Genomic DNA, 24,402 nt, shown 5'->3' with positions numbered 1-24,402 from the left:
GTTTAGAAATTGGGTTTTGTGAATTCCAAAGGTACACATAGAATACATAATAACTTTAGCACATTTCTTTATAAATGAAAATATACAGTATATAACACATAATATACATAACGCATATAACAAAAACATTTTGAGCTTACAAAGTAATAAATCTCAGATCAACACTTAGTTGATCCGACTGCAAGACAAAAGATGTTAATTTAAATGCTTCTAAACAAACAAATAAAATTTTTTTGAAATTTGAAATTTTCTGCATTTATTTGATTTCTCTTTTGGTTATGTTCTTTTATCTTTAGAGGTCGACACCATTTGTCTGTTAATCAAAACAGCATTCTGAATAGCAGTACTTTTGTAATTACCATTGATCATTGGCTCATTTGATTTGAAGGGTCCTTCTTTGCCACACGGCACAGCTATGATCTGTGTCCTGCAGGAAGCTTTATTTTTAGTAAATAAGTAGCACCGAATGTAGAAGTTCACAAAGAGTATAAAAAATATCAAGTTTGCAGAACAAAATATCATACAGAATATAACAGGGTAACCGCAGTCCTGTATGAGTATTATCTGCATATAGTATACAAACATCAGGAACAATTGGACCTGTAATAAAAAAAAATATATATATATATAACTTAAAATTAATAGGTTAATTCGTTATAGTAGCAAAAAACATAAAATAAGAAATAATAAAGCATATATTTATATATTGTACACACATGCATAAAAACATTATACATGTGTGTATAATGTATAAGTGCATAACAGCTCTTATTACACTAAAAAACATTATAAGAAAAAAAGTATAATGTGGCTAATGCAATGCTCAACATTATTAGCAAGAACCAGAGCTATATATACACTGAGTTAACTTTGCGTTAATAGTGGCAAATGATGCAAGAATATGTGATTTCGAGTTGCTAAAAGAGGCAGACTGGTTGCAATTGGCCTCCAGCTCCCATCAATTTTAGTCCCTTTATTTTTGCAGCAGTAACACACTACCAATGTTACTGGCCCTAGTTGCAAATGCTGCCTGGGTAAGTCCACCCCTGTTTTCTAATGTGACATTAAGAAGATCGTCAGTCCACCATCTTCTTAACACCATGCACAAAGGATATACTAGCTTGTGCCTGAAGTTAACCATATATTCACAACATATTCTTCCTATTTTTAGGCTGACCATAATTCCTTGAGGCCAAAATGGGACACAGAGATGAAATGTTGTTTGGAAGGAACAGAAAAAAAAATATATTCAACAAAATGTTTTTAGGTCGATGTGGAGGGTACTGCACTTTGTCAAGTTCATATCAAGAATATTTTTCAGATGAACATATTTTGTGTAACAAATTTTGGTCTTTTAAAATCATGTCGTAAAACTTATCACACTCCATATTACAATTTTGCTTTATAATTAACATGGCTTTCAAGGTTTCAACACTTAATCTGGATTTCTTCTTCTACCACATGCTATTCATTATGGAAAATATTCTCTCTATGGAAGCTGTACTTCCAGGGAGGTAAAGAACAAATTCCATAACATTACTAAAATCCTGGAAAGCTAGACGTTTTTCACTCATTTCAGAAAATATTTGAACCCATCTATCAAATACAGAAATGTTTCCTTTATTCCATGTGTCCAACTGCCTTCTTCTCCTGTTCAAATATGAATAGGAGAAGATTTTATCTTCTCCTGTTCACGTAATAAGCTCCTCATTGAAACTTCCTGTATTTCTTTCCATTCAGATACTGTTCTCTGTAATACCCATTTAAATTTTTCAGTATTTCCTAAGCTGCATTTCCACTTGTTTACATATTCTAAGCTGGTTTCATAAAAGTTCTTAACTACTTCAAAAAACTTGACCTCACTAAATGTTTATAGACGGAGGTTTTCACCTCCGTCTATAAACATTTTTAGTTTATTTTTAACATCTGTTGTTATAAAAAGTTAGTTTTTTCTGACTTCTAATATGTTTGTAAAATTTTCAATATTCATAGCTACTTCTGTAGCTGAAATATTATCTTTCTTTTCAATAAAACTAATATATGTTTGGGATGTCGAAACATTGATCTCTTGCGAATGACAACCATAATTTCAAATAATGTTTTCAACATAACAGGACATTTCTCTTCAGAAAGAAAATATGAACGAAGTCCATCAAATATGCTTAAAATTCTGTCAATTGATGGGGCCTAAGGCCAAAAATCTCGTATTTCCACATTCTAATAATTTTGCATAATTGTCTCCTGCAAATTCACAAAAGTTTTTAAGTTCTTCGAATCTGACTGTGTATATAAAAAAAGTATTTGTATATTTTAACAATCAATATCGGTAGACAGTTGACAGTACACTGGAAACAATTGTGAATAATATGTGCACCACAATCAATACCAATAATCTCTCACTCCAAACTCATTTTCAATTTTTCTCCATACGTTATTTTTACCAACTCTTTTACAACCTCCAAAATTTGTATTGGTATTATTGGCACACAGAGCAACGATTTTGTTTTGTAAGGAGAATTTATCTATTATTTTCTTCAACATAATACTTTGTAGTTCAGATATTTCACCAGGTAAAGAAGTAAAATCTATAATTTTAACTTGAACACCTCAGTTTGGCAAAAAGTATCGCACAACAATCGGAAACAGTTTCATGTCTTTTTTGTTTTACACATCTAAACTTATTGTAATGCTTTTAGTTTCATTCAAATTCATTATTACTTCATCCAGTATATATGGTGATAAAACTTTAGTAATTACTGATTCTGATTTTGTATGCACGTAAGAAAATTTTGGTTGATAAATATTTTTTTATCAATTTTGACAATGAAGTCATTTATACGAAAACTCTGATTGTGATGCACGGTATGATAGGCAACAAGAGCTTTGCATGCTGCGATTTTATCACTTTCACCATCATCACATCTTATGATGAACAAGCTGATGCTTTGAATCGAATTCAAAATTTTCTCAGCATACTTGTTTCTAGCTGCGTAGATGTTGGTTAATGTCACTCCTACCTCCATGAGCAACAGTAAAATGAACATTACAATGTTGACAAACCACTTTTGTTTTATTACTATTTTAATTGTCCAGTTTAATAAATTTGAATTCTTTTTGAAGATCTTTCTTAAATGTGCAATTTCTCTTTTTTGACATTTTAAATTTTGAGGCTTAAAACTTTTAAAATTATAAAATAAAAACTTTCAAGTGTGTGTACGCGGAAACCAACAGGCACACAGAACAAATACCAACTACAGATTACTTACTGATCAATTACTGATATGCAACACATTGCTGAACTGATTTTAATGGCCTGTGACAAAAATTGTCAATCTCTTTCAGTTGTGGTGGTAATCACCAGCAGATGGAATTCTTGGCATTCGATCTATGCATCTCTAACCTGTGGTTCACAAATGACTACTACCTATGATGACAGCCATCCTATGATATAAACGCAATTATAGGTTATGTTCTGTCAATATTTAAGCATTTTTTTTAAAAAAAATGGGACAAAAATTATATTTTTACTAAAACAACGGAACAGTTGGGCCATAGCAAGTTCCCGCTATCCACATAATGCTTCTTCTTTGATTCAAGAATTTGGCCAGATAGCTAATACAGTGTTGTGAATGGCTTTTCATGGTCTGCAACCATCAAGTTTCGTGAAAATTCCAAATTAAGTTTCTAACACTTTTTCACCTAGCAATATAAACGTTTTGTATGTTACTCCTGTTTTGTTACATTGGTTCAGAGAAGAATGAATTAATTTTGATGATTTTTCTGATATATCCACTTCAGCATTTCTTTTGGCTTAAGAAATAACAATTTTGTTAATTTTTTATGACAATGTTTTTCATCCCCTTCTTGGTATAAATTATCTTGTCCTATAATTTTTTTTTTTTTTTTTTTTACAGTGGCCTGTCTCTTTGTGCAGCTCCAGAAGCTCTTGCCATGTCTTAGCTCTGTTTTTCCTTGCTAAATTTAAAGCTGTTCAAAAGCAATAACTTTACCTTCTCCTTTCAATTATTTCAGTACTCATTCAATGAGTATTTTCCTGAACTGTCCTGTGATAGTCATATTAGAAGACTGACTCTAGTGATTACATTAGAAAGCTGTCTACACATTAGAAAAGCTATGCCAGTAATTGTTTATCTCTTGAAATATTTTCAACTGAAAATCATTGGACCCATTCATATCCAGGAAGTGTTTGTCCCCAATTTAGTAACTAGTTTTAGGATATTACTGAATATTACAATTTTTTACATGATAATTAAAGGGTTTGCTGGTCTGCAATTTAATGGTGCTCCAAGATGTGTCTCTAATTGGAAAAGTTTCTTTTTGATGCTTTCTTAGTGGCTAGAGAATTATACTTAATTTAAAGACGGAAAAGAGTATAATACCTGATATTGCTTAAAAAAAAGTGTAGAGTATAAAAATAGCAACAATGAATTTTTCAACTATATTCAAGCCATTATTTTTTTTTCAATTTTTTACTTGCTCGTGTTATGATGCATTTTAAATGATTATATATTACAGGAACATTTTGTTTTTAATCAACTATAATTGGTCCTCACATATTGTAATAGATTTACTTTTATGAAACTAATAAGAGAAAATAGTAAATAGAAACTTTCAAGTTGCTAAAGTCCTGGTAATTGGTAAAAATTTATCACATTTTCATCTCAGCAGAATAGCATTATTAAAAACATAACTACTTGTATTAAAAAATATCCTGTATCTATCATACCTCTATGGAACATTGCTTTAAGCCCAGTGGCACATTAGCCTATAGGCAAAAAAGAGGCCTCCGATCAGAGGGCCCTCACCCCAAAATCACTGTTTAAAAAACTCATTACTGTTTTTTTGCTAATATTTTAAGCAATTTTTTTATCGGAAACTGAACTGTCTAGCTGCCAAGGTTAATGAACTTTACTTGAAGATTAATTTGGAAATTATGCTTTTTTCAAAAATGGTTTTACCAATTTTGATGAAATTTTTATTTTGTCCTTATGTCATATAATTTATTTGTTTTGTTGTCACAATAAAATGAAATTGAAAATGCTCTTTATTAGTTTTTTCTTTAGCTAGGCCCCCTGAATTCCATTTTGCCTTGGCCCCATGAAGGTATAATGTACCACTGTTTATGCCCACATGATATAATCCCACCATTCCTTGCAGATGTATTATTTGTTCCTTTGATAAAATTTGCATCTAACTATATATACTGGGTGGTTAAAAAATAAGTTTCTCTATTCAGGAGACCCTAGTGTCAAAAAAGGTTAGAGTTAGCACTGTGAAAATCAGTGTTATTTAGGGGATGGAGAAGCGATTTGTAGATGAAAAAAAAAAAAAAAAAAATAGTTCAAACTTACGCCACCAGGGAAAATGGCGCTGCACACATGTAAAAGTTGTCATTTACTTCAGGACACGTTGCTTATGCAAACTTTTTTTTTTGGCTGATGCTATATAAGCTTGCTTTCTTGCATCACGTACCTTTGCTAATGTTAATGACATAATGCTAGATAAAAGCAGAAAGGCCAATGCCACCGTCAATAACCATTATGGCTCTTACAAAAAAAAGGAACGTGTTCTTTTAGTAAAACTGTTCGACCAGAATAATAGTAACGCTAAAGCAGCACTACATGAATATCGGAAACTTAAAGGTTTGTGTAAAGGACCTTTGATATCAGTGGGGCTTCGAAAACTGATAAAGAAATTTGAAGCAACTGGAGAGTAATTCCAGGCAGGGGATGACCACATATCGGAACGGAGGTAGTGGATGAAGTGGGTTGCGATGGTCAGAATTTGAAACACTACCAGTCAGTAGTGCCTGCCAGAAGTGTCAAAAGACTTGAACCTTCCATGGTCTACTGTACGTAAAGTGCTTCGAATAATTTTATGCTGATTCCCATACAAGGTTCATAGTGCAAGAACTAAAGTCTTGTGAACAGCAACAATGAATAGGCTTTGCTTTACGATTTCTGGCTCATATGGAACTGGACAATACATGGGCTCGAATGATCTTGTGGTCTAATGAGAGCACATTTCACTCTTCATGGAGCTGTAAATGCACAAAACTGCCGAATATAGGGAACTTCTCATTCATCTGCTGTGCATGAAGGACCACTACAAAGTCCATATGTTATAATATGGTGTGGATTCACAGCAGAGTTTATAATTGGACCATTTTTCTTTGAAGCGTCTACACCTCATCTCCCCCCCCCCCCGTAAGGTGTATGGTAACTAGTGCATGGTACTGCACTCTTCTAAGAGAATACATTATTCCTGCTCAGCAAGAAAGGCAATGGTGGTCGACAAATGAAGGAACTGCTCCGTTCAACATTAGGAAATGATCGCATAATTTCTAGAGACTTTCAGCAGTTCTGGTCAGCCCGATCAGCAGATCTCAATCCCTGTGATTTCTGGCTATGGGGATACCTGAAACACAGAGTTTGCCTGGTGGCATACAAATGCTTGTCGATTTGAAAGCAAGTAGCATGTAGCCAACAGCCCCAATGAGATGCTACATAAAATTGTAGTCCTCCATTTTCAGAATGTCATCTCAAGTGAAGGAAAGCGCATAGAACAATATCTGTAGATGTCTAAGTTCTGATATTAAAATGTAATCCTAAGTTAAGTATTCCATCTCATGGTTACAGTGCCAATTTCTCCCCTGGTGGCGGAAATTTGAACTAATTTTTTCTCTTCTACAAATCACTTCCCCATACTCTAAATGACATACCCACTGATTTTCACAGCACTATCTCTAACCGTTTTGACACTAGGGTCTCCTGAATAGGAAAACTTATTTTATAACCACCCGGTATGTCTAATCTGTTAATCCTTAATTATTGTTTATTTAATTATTTATATTGTAGTGAATCAATGGCAGGGTGAAAGAATATTGTGTAGTTCACTGCAAGGGGAAAGTGAATTTTAATCATGGATGGGAACCTTGTGTCTATCAGCAGTTTAAAAATATTTTTGTCTTTTTTATGGAAAAAGAATATTTAAATAGCTTACCATTTGTAATTCAGTGAGATGTCTCTTCCACCACAAATATTTTTGCATTTGTGGTCCTATAGCTGCTAATGCATAATAAGCATACATGAATAAATGCACGAAGGTGTTCAAGAGTATTGCCACGCCACTGCTACCACCTGAAAATATTATAAATATTAGTAATAACATTATTTATTTAATTTAGAACTAAGAAGAGTCATTCAAAAAAAGCTACAGGAGAAAATGGAATGTTTTTAAATAGTTCAATATATTTTGATTAATTTTAGACTAACAAAAAGAACACAGTGAGGAATTTTATGATATATGGACCTGCTCATAGAAATCACGTTCATTTTATATTTTAGTTATTTCTTTACCACCAAACAAAGAACAACTATAAATATTTGTTTTACCTAATAATAATAATAATAATTTGTTACTGTTATTTTGCTATTACCAAATGGAACAACAATAATATTTTGAGATACAATGTAAATAATTTCAAAAGTTGAGATAAGAAAGTGCCTTTATTTATTTTTTTTTTTTAGATTCCTTTGGAAAGTAACTGGTACAATCAAAAAAGATTTAACTGGGTAATGTTTACAAGTTTTGAAATGTGATTAAAGTGCTTAATTGGATAACTGGTTCTAAATGAAGCTGGGATAAAGAAGATGGCCTAGTGTAGTGGATTCAAGGTATTAAAGCTTATGTGAACCTTCACATTGACAAATCTATAGATTCAAATGTGAAACTTGTTCAGGTATTGTAATTCAAGTAACGGTACCAAAAATTAGATTAAACCATACAAATGGTTTAACCTAATAAAAAATAGAAAACAAGGAAAATGGAAAATATATATTTCATGAAATTCTCTTAAGTCTCTGGTAGAAGAATATAAGATTCAAATTCAGTATATATTGAGACTGCAAAAAAAATAAGCCTCCACTTTCATGACTACTCAAAACTGAGGGCCAGGCCTGCCAACTTCAAACTTTTAACAGATAGTGTAATCATCCGTGACAATAACAGTTAAACAGTTTAAACAAAGAACTTTTGATGCTGTTTTCTGTTTTCAAGATGATAAGGCCTGGTGGAAATAAATGAGTAAGATCAATGCTGACAGAATCCTTCCTCTTCCCAGACTATGAGGGAGCATGAGGGTTGCAGGATTGATGTGCAGAAATTTGCCTTCAGCCAGCAGATAGCTGATTATTGTAAATTTTCATCTGGTGTTGCACAAGTGGTTATTTTGAAAGAAAGAATTAATGTGTTAAAGAGGATGGGCAGGTGATATGGGTAGCATTTTTTTTTTTTTTCTGTTGCTATTTGCATTGTTTGCTAGTACTAATATTACTCTGTCACATTTAAAAATTCATCTTCTTTTTCTGCTATTGTGCTCAGTTTCTGATACCATGAAAAGGAGTTGTCTCCTTTTCATGGGTATCAGATGAATCAGGTTGGTCCACTTGATATTGATGCTTCGATTATTGATGATTCTGCTCAGGTAGCTGACAAACTGAATGGGTATTTTGCATCTACATTCACACATGAGGAAATCTGTAGAGAAACCCCAGGGGCTCACATCTGGTGAGTATGGGCTTTGCACACTCAGGGTCCTGAGCTGGATATCATCAATCTTCTCTTTCTTGGTGATTTCCTTCTACTTTTGACTCTCTCTCTCTCTCTCTCTCTCTCTCTCTCTCTCGGGATAATTCAGAATTTTTTTTTTTTTTTTTTGGCTGGTGCATCATAAGCATCAGGATTCCTTGCACTATATGGCTAATAATAATAATAAAGTGGCGGCCAGAAGCTTATCAAACTCTAACAGGGTGTTAAATGATTTTGTAATAACTGAGAGCAAAGTGGAGGAGAAATTGTTGAAGTTAAACATAAGAAAGGCACCTGGGATGGATATATCCAATTATACTAAAGGAGGCCCTTAGCCATGATTATGAGGGCATCCTTGGACTCAGAGGAGATCCCCACAGACTGGAGATGCGCAAATGAAGATGCCCTAATTCACAAAGGGGTGGGGGGTATCGAAAGTTGACACGAGTTAAACTAACAGACTTATTAGTTTAACTTCTGTTCTAGGTAAAATAATGGAGTTACTGGTTAAATAAGCATTGCAGAATCATCTAGACACGATTGCAGTTATAGTTAAGACAAAGCATGGGTTTGTTAAGGGTAAGTTTTGTCTGACCAATCTGATTGGATACTATGATGTGGTCACAAAGGAACTGAATGCAAAAAATAATTTTTATATCATGGACACTGCTCTTTGTGAACTAATGTTATTAGGGGTTTTCCCCCAGGAGTTCGTGTTGGATCCATTGTTGTTTTCTCTATTTATTAATGATATTGATGAAGGTATATCAGGCTTAATGTCCAAGTTTGCATACGATAGAGGTTGGTATGGTTTTTAATCATAGTAAGGATGGTACACTACTGCAACAGGATCTGGAAAAGTTTAGCAGATGGGCTGAGATGTGGCAACTGAGGTTTAACATTGACAAATGCAAAGTGCTGTATATGGGTAGCAATAACCCCAGAGTAACATACCAACTGTGTGATACTACACTCAGGGTAGTGGAAAATGAAAAAGAACTGTGGGGGGTTAATTGTGCAGTCAGATATTAAGTTTTCTGAGCAGTGCAGATTAACATTAGCATTAATAGAGGCATATGATGCAAGAAAGCAAGCTTATTCAGCATCAGCCAAAAAAAAAAAAAAAAAAACCACTCCCATTTCACCCCTCCATTCGTTCGAAATACCTGTCCAGTTGAGCCTTAAATTTGTTTAGGCTATCAACTTCAACAACAAGTGATGGAAGTCGGTTCCACCAACCAACTAACCGCTGGCTAAAGCAAATTTACACACATCTATCCGACATCTGGCTTTCCTTAATTTGAATTTATGCCCTCTGAGGTGATTATTCTGAGCAAGAGGAAGAATTCCATCAGCATTCAGCATGCTCAAACCATTCAAGGCTTTATACACCTCAATCAGATCACCTCGCAGGTGCCTAATCTCCAGACACTGTAATCTGCAAAACTTAAGCCTTTCTTCATAAGAGCAACCCTTTGTTCCATTCACTAATCTTGTTGCTCTTCTCTGTACTCGTTCCAACAGCTCTATATCCTTCTTAAAATGAGGCCTCCAGACCTGTATACAGTACTCAAGATGTGGTCTGACCATTGCCTTATCCCTGCTAGAAAAATTCCTGTATATCATTGACAAGACACCATGAGCTACTCTTGCAGACCGTCTGCACTGCTCAGAAAACTTCATATCAGCCTGCACAACTATCCACAGGTCCTTTTCATTCTCTACCGCTGTCAGTGAGGTACCACAGAGTTGGTACATTACGCTGGGATTACTGCTTCCCATACGTAGTACTTTACATTTTTCAATGTTAAACTTCATTTGCCACCTCTCAGCCCATCAGCTCAACTTTTCTAGATCCTGTTGCAGCAGTGTACTGTCATTAGTGTAACATTAACAACCCTGCCAACCTTTGTATCATCTGCAAACTTGGACATTAAGCTTGATATACCATCATCAATATCATTTATTAATACAGAAAACAATAATGGACCCAAAACTGAACTCTGAGGGACTCTACTAATAACATTAGTCCACGAAGAGTAATGTCCATTGATTACTACTCGTTGTCTTCTCCCACTCAACCATCCCTTTATCCATAGCAGCAATTTGCCTCCAAAGCCACACTGCTCCAATTTGTGCAGCAGTCTTCCATGTGCAACAGTATACACTAAGATCCAAATATATGATAGATTGGTGCAACATAAACCTCAGGCTTCCTTGCACCATATGGCTAATAATAATAATAATCATTAGCCATATGGTGCAATTCAAAGACAGGAGATCAAAGAGATGTGGCATATGCAACAAGTAATGACCATCCCGATCATCATGTCAACCACAGGTATGGTGCCAAAGACCCTACATGACAGCCTAACAGCAATAGGTCTCCCAGCAAACACCTACAAGGAACTCCAGAAAGTCGGCATATCCCAAGCATTTATAAAAATGGTAAACAGCAGGATCCTTAATAAGAACCACTGAGCAACACCATATACTTGCCATAATTCAAATCCACAGCCTTTTAGTTGCAGAGTTGTAGTTCTATCTAATGTTCTACTGTGACCAATATGCAAAAGTAAAATATGATGTATTGTAGCTGGTGTAACAGAGCTTATCATTTGAAAATTAAAAGCAGGTACACCAAAAAAAATTTTAAAAAAATTATTAAATTGAGTATAAAAACACAATAATAAATATGGATGCAGTTTATTCTGCATATTGCATCACAAGCTCAATATTAGACTTAACCAATTCACTCAATTAAAATTACTCATTTTTATACAGGATTATCCAATTATCAAGCAAACCCATTGTTAAGCAGTGTATGTGGTGATGCAGCTAGGGAACAGAGCTTGTGACATTGTCAGATATGGATTAAGATATTTTTGTTGTGACAGATGTGGTATTTGAGCAGTACATCAAAAATCATATGTTCTACTATTACTATTACTATAACATAGAATTTTTTCACCATACAGTGCAAGGAAGCCACAGGCTTTTGCTGCACTGGAAAAAAAAAAAACAAGTAGATAAGAAAATACAAATTATATGCTTCCATCTTTACACAGGTACTATCCAGTTGACCTTTCAGTTATTCAAGCTGTCAGCCTCAACTACCTGCAAGGACAACTTGTTCCAGCAATCAACAATTTCCCAGCTAAAATAAAACTTCCTATAATCTAATCTAAACTTCAATCTCTGTAATTTGAATTTATGACTCCTAGTTCTGGAATTTTTTTTAGCAGTGAGAATTCCAAATTCATTCATTTTACTAATCCCTCTCAGAGCCTTATAAACCTCAGTCAGGTCACCTCTGAGGTGCCTGGTTGCCAAGCTCTGTAACCCATAAAATTGGAGTCTTTCCTCATATGGTCATCCTTCTGCCGATCTCACCATTTGAATTGCTTGTCTTTGAACCCTTTCAAGAAACCCGATGCCTTTTTTTCAGATGAGTCTCCATACTTGAACACAGTATTCCAAATGTGGTCTTACAATTGCCTTATACAGTGCGATTATGACCTCCCTATCTCTGCAGGATAACATTCGATAAATCATCAATAGGACACCATGGGCTTTCCTGGCTCACATAATGTAGGATTTTTCCTATGTTTTCACATAACAGGAAAAATCCAATGTTACGAGCATAACATAGGATTTTTCAGAGAAGAACATGTTTATATTGGAACACCACTTTTCATTAAAATTATTGTAGCAATGCCAAGAGGCTAATAATAAATATTTATACCTGAAAACTGTATTTGTGCCTTTGATGACCATATTCTTCATAGAGTTGCATCAAGCACTAAAAAGAGTGATTGCATTTCTATATGAGTAGTGTAGATATTTCAAGTACATTCTGTATACATTGCCTGACAAAATTAACAGAACACGTAGAGACCACATGATGTTACTTTTGCAGCTTGCAACAAAGCAGTAAAAATTTGGTATGGTGGTGTACCATAGAATAACAATGAAATGAAGAGTCAGCAAAAAATTTTGGACAGGTATAAGGGACATTTATGGGATTGTATAAGAAATACCAAAAAGGTCACATTACATCAATACAAGGATGTTTATGACAACAAATCCCATTCTAACCTTAGCTCACCAAGTCACTGAGGAGTTGGCTATTGGCATACAATGTGATTCCCAAGGGCATCCCACACATATTCCATTGGATTTAAGTGTGAGGATTGTGCTGGCCATGGCAGTCATTGGATATCTTCAGTTTCAAGATGTTTCTCCACCACCTTAGCTCTACATGCAAAAGGATTGTCGTACATAAAAAGAAAGCCTGGGCTAATTGCACCCCTAAAATGTTGCACATTCTACGGTTCGAGGATCTGTTCTTGGTACTTCTATGCAATTATGGTACCCTTATCAAAAACATGAAGAGGAGTGCGGCCGTTGATCATTATTCTTCCCCACACTAGGTTAAAACGGGACTCATCTGAGAACAGAACTGTACCCCATTTGCCAGATCTCCATGTTCATGGCACCAGTTTCAACAGGCTCTGCAGTGGTTTGGGGTTAATGGGAGACAAAGACAAACCAGTGACTTCCTTGCATAGAATCCACTTGAATTGAGCTTTCTTAACATAGTCCACTTATTATTATTATTATTAGCCATATGGTGCAAGGAAGCCTGAGGCTTATGCTGCACCAGCTAAAAAAAAAATTTCTGAACTACCCTGAGAGAGAGAGAGAGAGAGAGAGAGAGATTAAAGGGAATCACAAGGAAGAGAAGAATGATGATATCCAGCTGGAAATGTTTTCACCTGGGGCTGCAGCAACCTGAAGAGACAGTTGATGACAGGACATCACAGGTTTCGTCTTGCTGTTAGAGCCAAATAGTGGTCTGTTCTGCTTGACGTAGCCCTCAAGCGATCCTTGGCCAATTCTTTTTGTAATGGTTCCTGTCTCCCGAAACTGCTTCCAAAGTGCTAAGTCGACATTGCATGACAAATTAAGCCAAGTGCCTGCCTCCACCACCATTTTTATTTTTATTTTATTTATTTATTTATTATTTTTTTTTATTCATTTATTTTCTATTTATTTATTTATTCATTTACTTTTTATTTATTTGTTTATTATTATTATTATTTATTTTTTTTTTTTTTAACACCACGGGGAAATCCTTTTTTTTTTTTTTTTTCTCTCCTCTGTAGTGGGCCCCCAGAGGAATCTGGCCCATCTTTTGCCAACATCAGGTGGGTCAGAGTCTCGAATTGAGACAGTGCGAGCTCCATTGAGACTGGCCCACCTTCCCGTGGTGTGGACGAGTACCCAGAATCATCTGTCCAGGTGACTGATGATTCTGGGTAGCCAAGTGGTCAGACACAAGAACAGAACACACACATAATACACACAAACATACACTACTTATTTCTGGCCCTTCTACAGTGGTACTGTTCTTCACAGAGATACGAGGTGGAGATGAACTGACGTTCTAGGTGCTGCCCATTACAAAAACACATGTCCACATGCCTCCACCACCACCACTACCTCCACCTGCGACTGCCCGGTTTCAAGTCTCCCAACAGCCCACCACCTCAAAGAATCATTTAAATGATGATGACTTGCCATCCTGAGTACTGGAGATGTGGCTATCCCACTGAGCAAGTCAAAAAAATGGGAATGACGCAATGTGGTCGCAACCCATGTTTTTATAGGCATGAATAATTTTCATGCCTATAAAATGACTCTGTATGGTGGTAGCTCGATTTCTATTGGATACTCAGAATTTGCATGCCAGGATGCCTATTATATCAAACATTCATCTTTGGTGACACTGTTCACAATAAAATATTCTTGAAAAACATTTTGTTCTATTAATTTTGTTGGGCAGTGTAATTTTAATGAATTGCTGTACTCATTTTTAATACAATTTTTGTACTGCAAACTGGGTCGCAGTTTAATTGGATAACTCTGTACATTTTCAGTGGCATAATAAATGACAGCAGTCTCATTAAAAAATTTCTATTTAATGTAATAATGTTTACCTGGGGCATACTTTAATAAAATCCAAGTTGCTACAAAGGTGCCTGTATGGTGAATCAAATGCAAGTGTGTCACATGATTGAACTTTTTTCTCAAGATAAAAAATGCCTGCAAAATTAAATCATAACTTTAGTGCTGTTTTAAAATTATGTTACAAAGTTAGTACAAAGTTAAATCACACCTTTAGTTCTTTTTCATATATATATATAATTGCATAGACAGTATTAAGACAGGAATTTATATGAATATTACATATTAGCATTGCTCACTGTGTAAGTTGCTAGATCTTTTTAAATCAGATTTTTATAGCATTATTACAGAGTCAAAATCATTGCTATTAGACATTTATATCAAAAAATATTATATCAGAGTAATTATCTGATAACCAGAATCTATTTGATTTTAAGAGCTACATTAAATATTCAAAATCAACACTGGTTGGCATCAATTTTCTTCTTGAAATAATTCTAATTAAGAATTATTTCATAGGAAATATGTTGAAAAACTCAGATATGTACTTAAAAAGTTTTCATCATCCTCAGTTTTCAAATATCGTAGGATAATGACTAAAAACCAAGACCTGTAGATGGTTTAATCATCTTTTCCATCTATTTTATCTATTTTTTTCCCTAGCACATTTGGAGATTACTGGAGCATTCAGGAGCTTTCTACAACATTTGAGAATGTTCTGGAACATTGTAGAATATTTTTATGTGTGGAAGAAAGACCGGGGGTGTTTCTGGAAGATTCTAGAACTTTTGATGGAGTTTTCTAGAAACATTGTGAGCCTTCTAAAAACTTCTCTACTGATATATACATGAGTGTTTCCACACGAAGCAAGAATTTTCGTAATAAAAAAGTGTACTTGTTTCAGAAAGTGAATGGTGAATAAAGTGCACAAGTGTTTTAGTGAATGGTGAATAAAGTGCACAAGTGTTTTAGTGAATGGTGAATAAAGTGAACAAGTGTTTTAGTGAATGGTGAATAAAGTGAACAAGTGTTTTAGTGAATTAGTGTTTGTAAACAAGTGTTGTGTGCATTAATGTAAATCGTGAACTGTGTTTAAATTAGAAATAAAAATCGACAATTTCTTAATTCTGTTCATATTCAACTGTACATGAAATATGTTGCGTTCTTGCTGAAATAGGCCCGATAGCTTTTGCTACATTTGTGTAGAAGTGATATTAAAATCACAGTAGAAGCCACTGTCACAACTTGTGAACTCTATTTTGGATGTAAGGTCAGAGATCAAGATAAAGTATGGGTGCCAAAGATTTCCTGTAGCTCATGTTCAAGGACATTAACAGACTGACTTAGAGGTATTCATAAATCGACGCCTTTTGCTGTTTCAGTGATATGATCAGAACCTCAAGACCACATAAACAATTTTTATTTTTGCATGACCAATATTTCCGATTTTTCTGGGAAATCCAAACATAAAATAGAGTATCTCAACATATCTTCTGCTCTAAGGCCTGTTTCTCACAATGATACAATGCCAAATCTACCAGAAACTTATCGACTTGACTCTGATTCAGGAATAGAAAAGGAGTCTCCAGAAGATGTAGAACCCAGAACAAGAACAGTTCCACACTTTTCATCTCTTGATACTGCAAAGCCACATCTAATCACTCAGGCAGAATTGAATGATTTGGTCAGAGATTTGGACCTCCAAAACCAAGGCTCAATTACTAGGATCACAGTTTCGGCAGTGAAATCTTCTTGAAAAGAGTGTCAAGGTGTCTTTTTATAGGAAGAAGCATTCTAACATGACCTTTTACTTCATTGATGGTGCTTTGGTTTATTGTAAGTATCCAGGAATTAATGAAAGAGTTACATATGGAGCACATCCCCAAGAAGTGGAGGCTTTTCATTGATTAACCCGAGGTCAGTTTGAAAGACGTTTTGCTCCATAACGGAAATTAGTATCCATCTATACCATTGGCCCATGCAGTTCACATGAAGGAAACATACAAGAACCTGTAAGTTCTTTTGCAAAAAATATGCTATCAAGAATGCAAATGGAATACCTGTACTGACCTAAAAGTGGTAGCTTTGATTACTGGGTTGCAAGGTGGGCACACTGAATACTGCTACTTTTTATGCAAGTGGGACAGCCGAGTGAAAGATTGCCACTGCAGGGTAAACAATTCAGACCATTCAGAAACTACACTAGGCCAGAAAAATGTAGCACATCCTCCTTTAGTGGATAAGTCAAAAATCTGTTTACTTCCATTGCACATCAAGCTAGGTTTGATAAAAATATTTATTTATTTTATTTATTTTTTTATTATGTAAACCCCAAACACAAGAGTTATTAGAACCTATAGTACTTAGTACCGTGCTTGGGTTAGAGGTTGAGAAGACGAAAAAAGATATTTGTTGACATTGGACTTGAACTTCTGTAGACTTTAATTTTCAGGAAATAGGTATGAAGGAATGTTGTTCCAGAAAACGGCAGTTGAATGAATAAACAAGGAAGATGAAAAGTTGGTTCTGTGAGTTTCAAGTTTGACCGTAAATGGATGTTGGTGGCACGTGTTCGGACTGTTTTGAAAGAGAGAGCCGGAGGAATTATAGAAGCAAATTCAGAAGAACAGTGCCCATGGAAGTATCTGAAGAAAAGGCATGCAGCAAAAACAGTACGTCTATGAGACAGCAAGTGGAGAGACTCTGTTAGAGATGAATCATTAATTAACCTAACTGCCCTCTTCTGAATGGAATCAAGAAGCCTGTGAGAGAGAGGTTTTGGGGGGGGGCACCACCCCAGATGTGGGAACAACCTTCCATGGCAGGGTGGATTTGCGATTTATACAGAGTGAGCAGCTGTTTGGAAGAAAAGTAACGCCAAGAGCGAAAGAGAAAACCAAGTTTTTTAGATGCAGAGGAAGCAATATTTGTAATGTACTTGTGCCAAGAGAGATTAGAAGTCAGGGTAATCCCCAAAAGACATATATCATTTTGCCTAGAAATCGGACTGTCACTAAAGATAAGCATAGGAGCAGAAGAATCCTTTTTGAGAGATATAAGACCAGACTGAATTTAGAAGGGTTGAAATCGACTAAATTGTCTTTGCCCCACTGGAGAATTACCTGAAGACCGGCATTTAAGGAATTGGTAGCAGATTTTCGAGAAGTTGAAGCTGATTGAGCAGGACAAGGTTTCTCAAAATGAAAAATGGAATGCAATGTGCTATCATCAGCAATACTATGGATAGGATTTCTAGTCAATGGAAGAAGGTCATTAATATACAAGAGGAAAAGAGTGGGGGAAAGAACAACCTGAGAGGACACCAGCATTAGTGGAGAAGTTAGAAGACAGAGAGCCTCAGTGAGTGATCAGAGAGAAAACTGGATAACCAATTACTAAAACCAATTGGCAAACCATAAGATGGAAGCTTGTTTAGAAGACCTTTATGCCAAACACGATCGAAAGCTTTTGAGATGTCAAGAGCAACCACTTGTGTTTCACCGAACCTTTCCATTGAATTAGTCCATAAATGGGTAACATAAGCCAGAATATCACCAGTGGATCAACACTGACGGAATCCATACTGGCGATCGTTGATCAGACGGCAGGTTTCTAGGTAGTTTAAGCGTTGGCAGTTAATTGATTTCTCCATTATTTTAGAAAGAATAGAAGTAATTGCAATGGGATGATAATTGGATTGGAGTGATTTGTCACCCTTTTTAGGAACTGGCTGGATATGAGAAAATTTCCAAGCAGAAGGAAAAACAGCTTTGGAATAAGAAAGTGAAAAAAGGCGGCATAGAATAGGAGTAAGTTCAGGAGCACAGGTTTTGAGAACAAGTGGAGAAATACCATCGGGATCTGGAGCTTTCTTAGAATCAAGATTCGTCAAAATCCTTCTGACATCCTTTTGATGGAAGACCACAGGAGGCATTGAATGGAGTGTGTTGGAATGAAGTGGAAGAAAAATGGGATGCTAGCAGGTCAGCTTTATCCTTGGCTGAAGTGACAACAGAACCATCTGGTTTGGACAGAGGTGGGAGCAGAGATGGGCAAAAGTTTGCATCCAATAGCTTTGGCAAGAGACCAGAATGCTCAGCTGCCATTAGAGCAAGAAGCAAGTTTTCTACTCTTAGCCCGTTCAAACTCTAGTTTGGACTGATTAATAACCGCTTTACAATTGTTGCGAGCTTTGGTGTAGGCTGAAAATGAAACTGAAGAATTACAAACAAGCCAATTACGATATGCAAAATTCTTCTCTTGAACAGCCTTAGCACATTTATTGGAAAACCAAGGTTTAGATAAAGGTCAAGATTTTAAAGAGGAGTGTGGGATAAAGGATTCCATTCCTGCAAGAGTAATTTCACTGACACAATCTGAGCAAATGTTGACATCAGAAGTTTTGAAACAATAATCCGACCAAGGAAAAGAAGAAAAGAAGTCTCGCAGGTCATTCCATTTTGCATTCTTGTAATGCCAAACAACACGAGGTTCAGAGAAGCCATGAGATAAAGGTTCCATTGGAGAAGAGACAATCACCAAGTTGTGATCTGAAGTGCCTAAAGGACCTCTCACTTCGACCGTGTACTTAGAAGGGTTGTTTGTGAGAAAAGAGCATGCATATTGGCTGTATGATTAGGATTGTCTGGTATTCGTGGAGTTAAATGAACAATCTGTGCAAGGTCATTAGTAATTGCAAAAGCCTCAGCATCTCGACCAGCTGGGTCGGTGTGACTAGAAAACGGAAGCCAGCTGGAGTTGTGAACATTAAAATCACCAAGGAAAATCACCTCACTGTTAGGAAAGTTGGACTGGAGAAAGTCAAGTTGCAAATAGAGGAAGTCAAAGAGCTCCAAGTGATTAGTGGAGTTAGGAGAATGGTAGAGACAACAGATGAATTTGACACAATGAGGTACAGGGATTTTAAGCTGGAGCAGATCAAAGAGAGGAGATTCCAAATTGCCAAGTCTCTGACAGGAAATATCAGAATGGACATATGCACAAGTACCACCTTTGAGGCAAAAGGAATCATACAGCGAATAATTTGGGCATCTGAGATGAGCAGTAGTTGAATCAACCGATAACTGAGATTCTGTCAGAAAAAGTACATGGGGTTTGGCAGAGGGAAATGGACATCGTTGAGATTAGAATTGAGACCACGTATATTTGTGAAATGAATTAGGAAGTGCTTGGAAGGTTTAGATCTTTTCGCAGATAAGCTTGCTCTATTAGTTTGACAATTCATGGTGAATTCAATAGTAAGAAAAAGTGGGTGGGACATGCTGTATGAAGTAATGAAATTTTTGGATATGGTGTACACATGGTAAGAATACACCCAGATCCTTGACATAACATGGCCCCGACAATGCTCCACGCATACACACTACTCGGACTCCTTCCAGTCACTATCTGGCAGAGTAGAGGTAGCAAGATTATATAGTAGCTGATCCGGAAGCCTCCTAGAGAGTTACCAATAGGTTTGGTCCGCTGTACTAATTAGCGGCCGGCCTGTGAACACCATTTTAAAGCTGTACCCTCAAAATGTAAGGAATATTGGATCTCGCCACGATGTTCATCATAACCTCAAAAGTCATCACACTGCATGATGGAAGAGATAGGGAAGGGTTGACTGGAACTTAGCTCTAGAGACTAAACATGGGTTCCACCACTTCAAGCCTCCAATATGCAAAGTGGTGGTATTGCACCAGTTGATGAGAGTCATTTACCACCTAGTACTGCCTGGTAACATAGAGGGACGGCGTTCGTCCATGTGGTATTGGCACCACACCTCGACCCCTGCTTACGTTGGTTCACACCTGTGTGGTCACCCACAATGTACTTGTGCATGGAGGTTATACCCAGGATTACTAACAGTCCCACCATCGTGAAAGTGCAAGCAGAGGATTTGGCTGTCACAGACTGTCCGGGCTTCGCCGAAATTGGGTCTACTTGACTTGAGTGTCACCCGAATATCAGTTCCATCAGCGTTTTAGACACGCAGGTAGCAAGTACAGCTTGTCTGGCATATCTGAGAGAATGTCTGTGACAACCTCAAGGACCAAAGAGATGAACAAAAAAGGAGAAGGATCTTCTTGTTTGAGGCAAAAGTTTCTTCAAATCAGTGAGGCCAAGATAAAAGAGGGCATTTGGGGGGGAGGAAGTCCTCAAATCAAAGTGATATTCAAAGATGAGGAACTCACTAAAAAATTAAATGCTACAAAAAGAACAGCCTGGAAGGCATTTGAAAATGTCTGCTGGAAAATTTTAGGCAATGAGAAATCACAAAATTACAGTGAAATTGTGGATGAGCTAATTTTGGCATACATAGAGTTGGTATGCAACATGTCATTAAAAAGTTTCATTTCCTACAGGCCCATTTAGACTTTTTTCCTGAAAACTTGAGAGTGGTCTCTGATGAATACAGTGAAGAGGTTTCACCAAGATATTTCTCAAATGCAAAAAAGATACCAAGGAAAATGGAGTCCAAATATGTAGGCAGATTACTATTGGAATCTCATACATGAGACACCAGTGGACAATTATAATAGGCAAACAACGATAAAATAAGTGTTTTGTTACCAGATAAACCTTTTTGTAAATAGAATAAGGTTAATAGACATATTGTTCAATATTTAGTACTGTATGTAACAATTTCTCAAAATATATGAAATCTTTTTTACTAGAAACTTAGTTTTTGACTTTAATCCCTTCTCTCTTAAATTTGGTGGGTGTTACTGACTGCCATATTTGAATTCAGCAATGTCAAATCTACAAAAATCACACCCGGAATTTTAAATGGGAGTGAAAAAAATGTTTTATTTTGCTGACCAGTGCAATTTATTTATTATTATTGTTAGTAGTAGTATTTGTTGTTGTAGTGCATTTTATGATGCAAGAAAGCAAGATTATAAAACAACAGCCAAAAATAAAAAACTTCCCACATCACCTGTCCACCTCCTCCAATAACTTTTCTAGTTCTTCCCTGAATTCATTCAAACTGCCTGCTTCCACAACAGATGGAAGTTTGTTCCAACAATCAACCATCTGCTGGCTGAAGGCAAACCTCTGCTCATCTACCCTGGAATCATCTTTCCTCAATATATTATTTATACCCCCTCTTTTTATACTGTTGCACATGGAAGACTGCTGTACACATTGGAGAGGTATGCCATCAAGGGTAAGCTGCTACAATGGATAAAGGGTTATGTTGTTGTTGTTATTTGGTTTTTAGGAGCATTAGCAACTAAGGCCATATTGCTCCGGGGATATGCAGTGGTCATTCCCTGACCTTTCCGCATCCTCCGTATTTGGTGGTCACGGGCTCAAACCTCGGTCTAATCAAGAAGCGTGTGCTACGCACTGCTGCTCCTGCCCACCTGGCTACGGAGGCATCAATGGATAAAGGGATGGTTGAGTGGGAGACAACAGAGAGTGGTAATCAATGGACACTGCTCTTCGTGGACAAATGTTATTAGTGGAGTTCCCCAGGGTTCAGTGTTGGGCCCATTGTTGTTTTGTATATTTATCAATGATATTGATGAAGGTATATCAGGTTTAATGTCGAAGTTGGCAGATGATATAAAGGTTGGCAGGGTTGTTAACGACAGTAATGACAGTATGCTACTCCAACCGGATCTGGATAAGTTGGGAAAATGGGCTGAGAAGTGGCAACTGGAGTTTAACATTGACAAATGCAAAGTATTGCATATGGGTAGCAATAACAGAAGAGAAACGTACCAACTGGGTGGTACTACACTCAGGGAAGTGGAAAGTGAAAAAGACCTGGAGGTAATTTTGCAGCCAAATATGAAGTTCACTGAGCAGTGCAGACGGGCTGCCAAGGCAGGTCATGAAGTCTTGTCAATGATATATAGGAATTTTGCTAGTAGGGACAGGGAGGTGATAATCCTGTTATAAAAGGCAATGGTCAGGCCACACCTAGAGTACTGTGTGCAGGTCTGGAGACCTCATTTTAGGAAGGATGTAGAGTTGCTAGAACGAGTACAAAGAAGGGCAACAAGATTGGTGAGGGGAACAAAGGGGTGGTCTTACCAAGAAAGGCTTGAGTTCTGCAAATTGCAGCACCTGGAGAGTAGGCACCTGCGAGGTGATCTGATTGAGGTTTATAAGGCCTTGAATGGGTTGAGCAAGCTGAATGCTGATGGGATTCTTCATCTTGTGCAGACTAAGAACCTGAGGGGGCACAGTTTCAAATTGAGGAAAGATAGTTGTAGAATAGATGTGCGGAAATTTGCCTTTAGCCAGCGGGTAGTTGATTGGTGGAACAGGCTTTCATCTTTTGTTGTGGAGGCTGATAGCCTAAATAAATTTAAGGCTGAGCTGGACAGGCATTTGGAACAAATGGAGGGATGAAATGGGATGTTTTTTTTTTGTTTTTTTTTTGAAAGAATTCCACCAGCATTGAGTTGCAGATATTCAAAAAAATGTTAGGTAATAAAGTATTTAAATTTTGAATAGACATTTATATTTAGGTCATGGAAAAGATGAGAAATAAAATGTTACCTTGATACTCCAAGTTTTCCTTGAATCTAGTTATAGAAGTAATTTACACAGATGCATGCATTGTGCATACATGCACACGTACACAGATGCCATATTTTTGGGATTAATTTATATATGAGAGAGCTACCAGGCATCCCTGGTTTCTAGAGGCAGTCTCATTGTGTGCCAAGGATGCCCTATATCTTTAAAATGTATCCTTCTGAAGGTGACCCACAAGAACTGTGTATCATCACATATTTGAGACTACTTTCTTTCCAGGTTAATATTCTGCATATTACTTCATGAGCTCTTGTGAAACGATCAGCAATGATATATATATATATATATATATATATATATATATATATATATATATATATATATATATATATATATATATCCCTACCACTACAACAGCTGTATTGTTATGAATGTTTTTTTTTTTTTTTTTTTTTTGATTTGGTAGTTGTTGGCGCATCGGCTTCTGTGGCCATATTGCACCTCCCAAGGTTTTTGCAGTACTTTGATCCAAGCCCGAGGCGGGAATCGAACCCGCGACCTTTGGGTTGCCGGGGTTATGAATGTGAATGTCATAAGTAAGGTATGAAAAATGTGGCCTTTAACTGCAGAACAAACATTGTCTTTACAACAAGTTGTCCAACTATTTGCACTGCTTTCAAACAAATTTGAAATTAGTGGGAGGGAGGGGGGCAGTGTTAACAAAGTCTCCACAGCCTCAGCTGATGTGCTTGGTAAGACCACCTTCATCTATCAGCCAGCTTCTTTATCTATATAAAATTTGCATCTCGTGTATTGCCTGCATAATGATTATTTGATATCAACCTAAAAAAAATTTTAATTCATGACAAGAAATTATTTTGTGCTCACTGTTACCATGATATAAATTATGTGGTAGTAATTATGATTCCTTGTGTCTATTTTCAGAAGAGTCTCATGAAGGATTTTTATTTCATATATAATTTTTGTACTATCAGTTTAGATTTCAGATGTGGGATAGGCTCAGTAACCATATTACTAAGACAAACCCCAGGGGCTCACATCTAGTGAGTATGGGCTTGGCACATCGAGGGTCCTGAGCTGGATATTATCATTGTTCTCTTTCTTGGTGATTCCTTTCTCTCTCTCAGGGTAACTCAGGAATTTTTTTTTTTTTTTTTTTTTTTTGGCTGGTGCAGCATACGCCTCAGGCTTCCTTGCACCATATAGCTAATAATTAATGTACAACATAGGAACTAGTTGTTGTCAGAGACTCTATTGTCAGGGAAATGAGGAATATAGAGTGGAATATATATTGGGAGT

General features: G+C 36.5%; 1 protein-coding gene across 4 annotated transcripts in view; it reads right to left on the bottom strand.

Annotated features, from left to right (window-relative positions):
- Window positions 1–262: 262 nt before the first annotated feature.
- Window positions 263–24,402, bottom strand: part of LOC150087264 (very long chain fatty acid elongase 7-like) — a 110,668-nt gene continuing 86,528 nt past the window's right edge. For all 4 annotated transcript variants that reach the window (XM_090371924.1, XM_090371927.1, XM_090371925.1 and 1 more), the window contains 3 exons: window positions 14,613–14,718; window positions 7,024–7,160; window positions 263–600 (listed from right to left, as the gene is read on the bottom strand). In XM_090371924.1, the coding sequence (XP_090228050.1) occupies window positions 277–600; window positions 7,024–7,160; window positions 14,613–14,718 (567 nt within the window). In that variant the 3' untranslated portion in view covers window positions 263–276. The remainder of the gene's footprint in view (window positions 601–7,023; window positions 7,161–14,612; window positions 14,719–24,402) is intronic.

This window comes from Mastigoproctus giganteus, chromosome 4, assembly GCF_048544385.1.
Source record: "Mastigoproctus giganteus isolate SK-2022 chromosome 4, ASM4854438v1, whole genome shotgun sequence".
NCBI classification, from domain to species: Eukaryota; Metazoa; Arthropoda; class Arachnida; order Uropygi; family Thelyphonidae; genus Mastigoproctus; species Mastigoproctus giganteus.
This window is presented reverse-complemented; position numbering and strand designations above follow the sequence as displayed.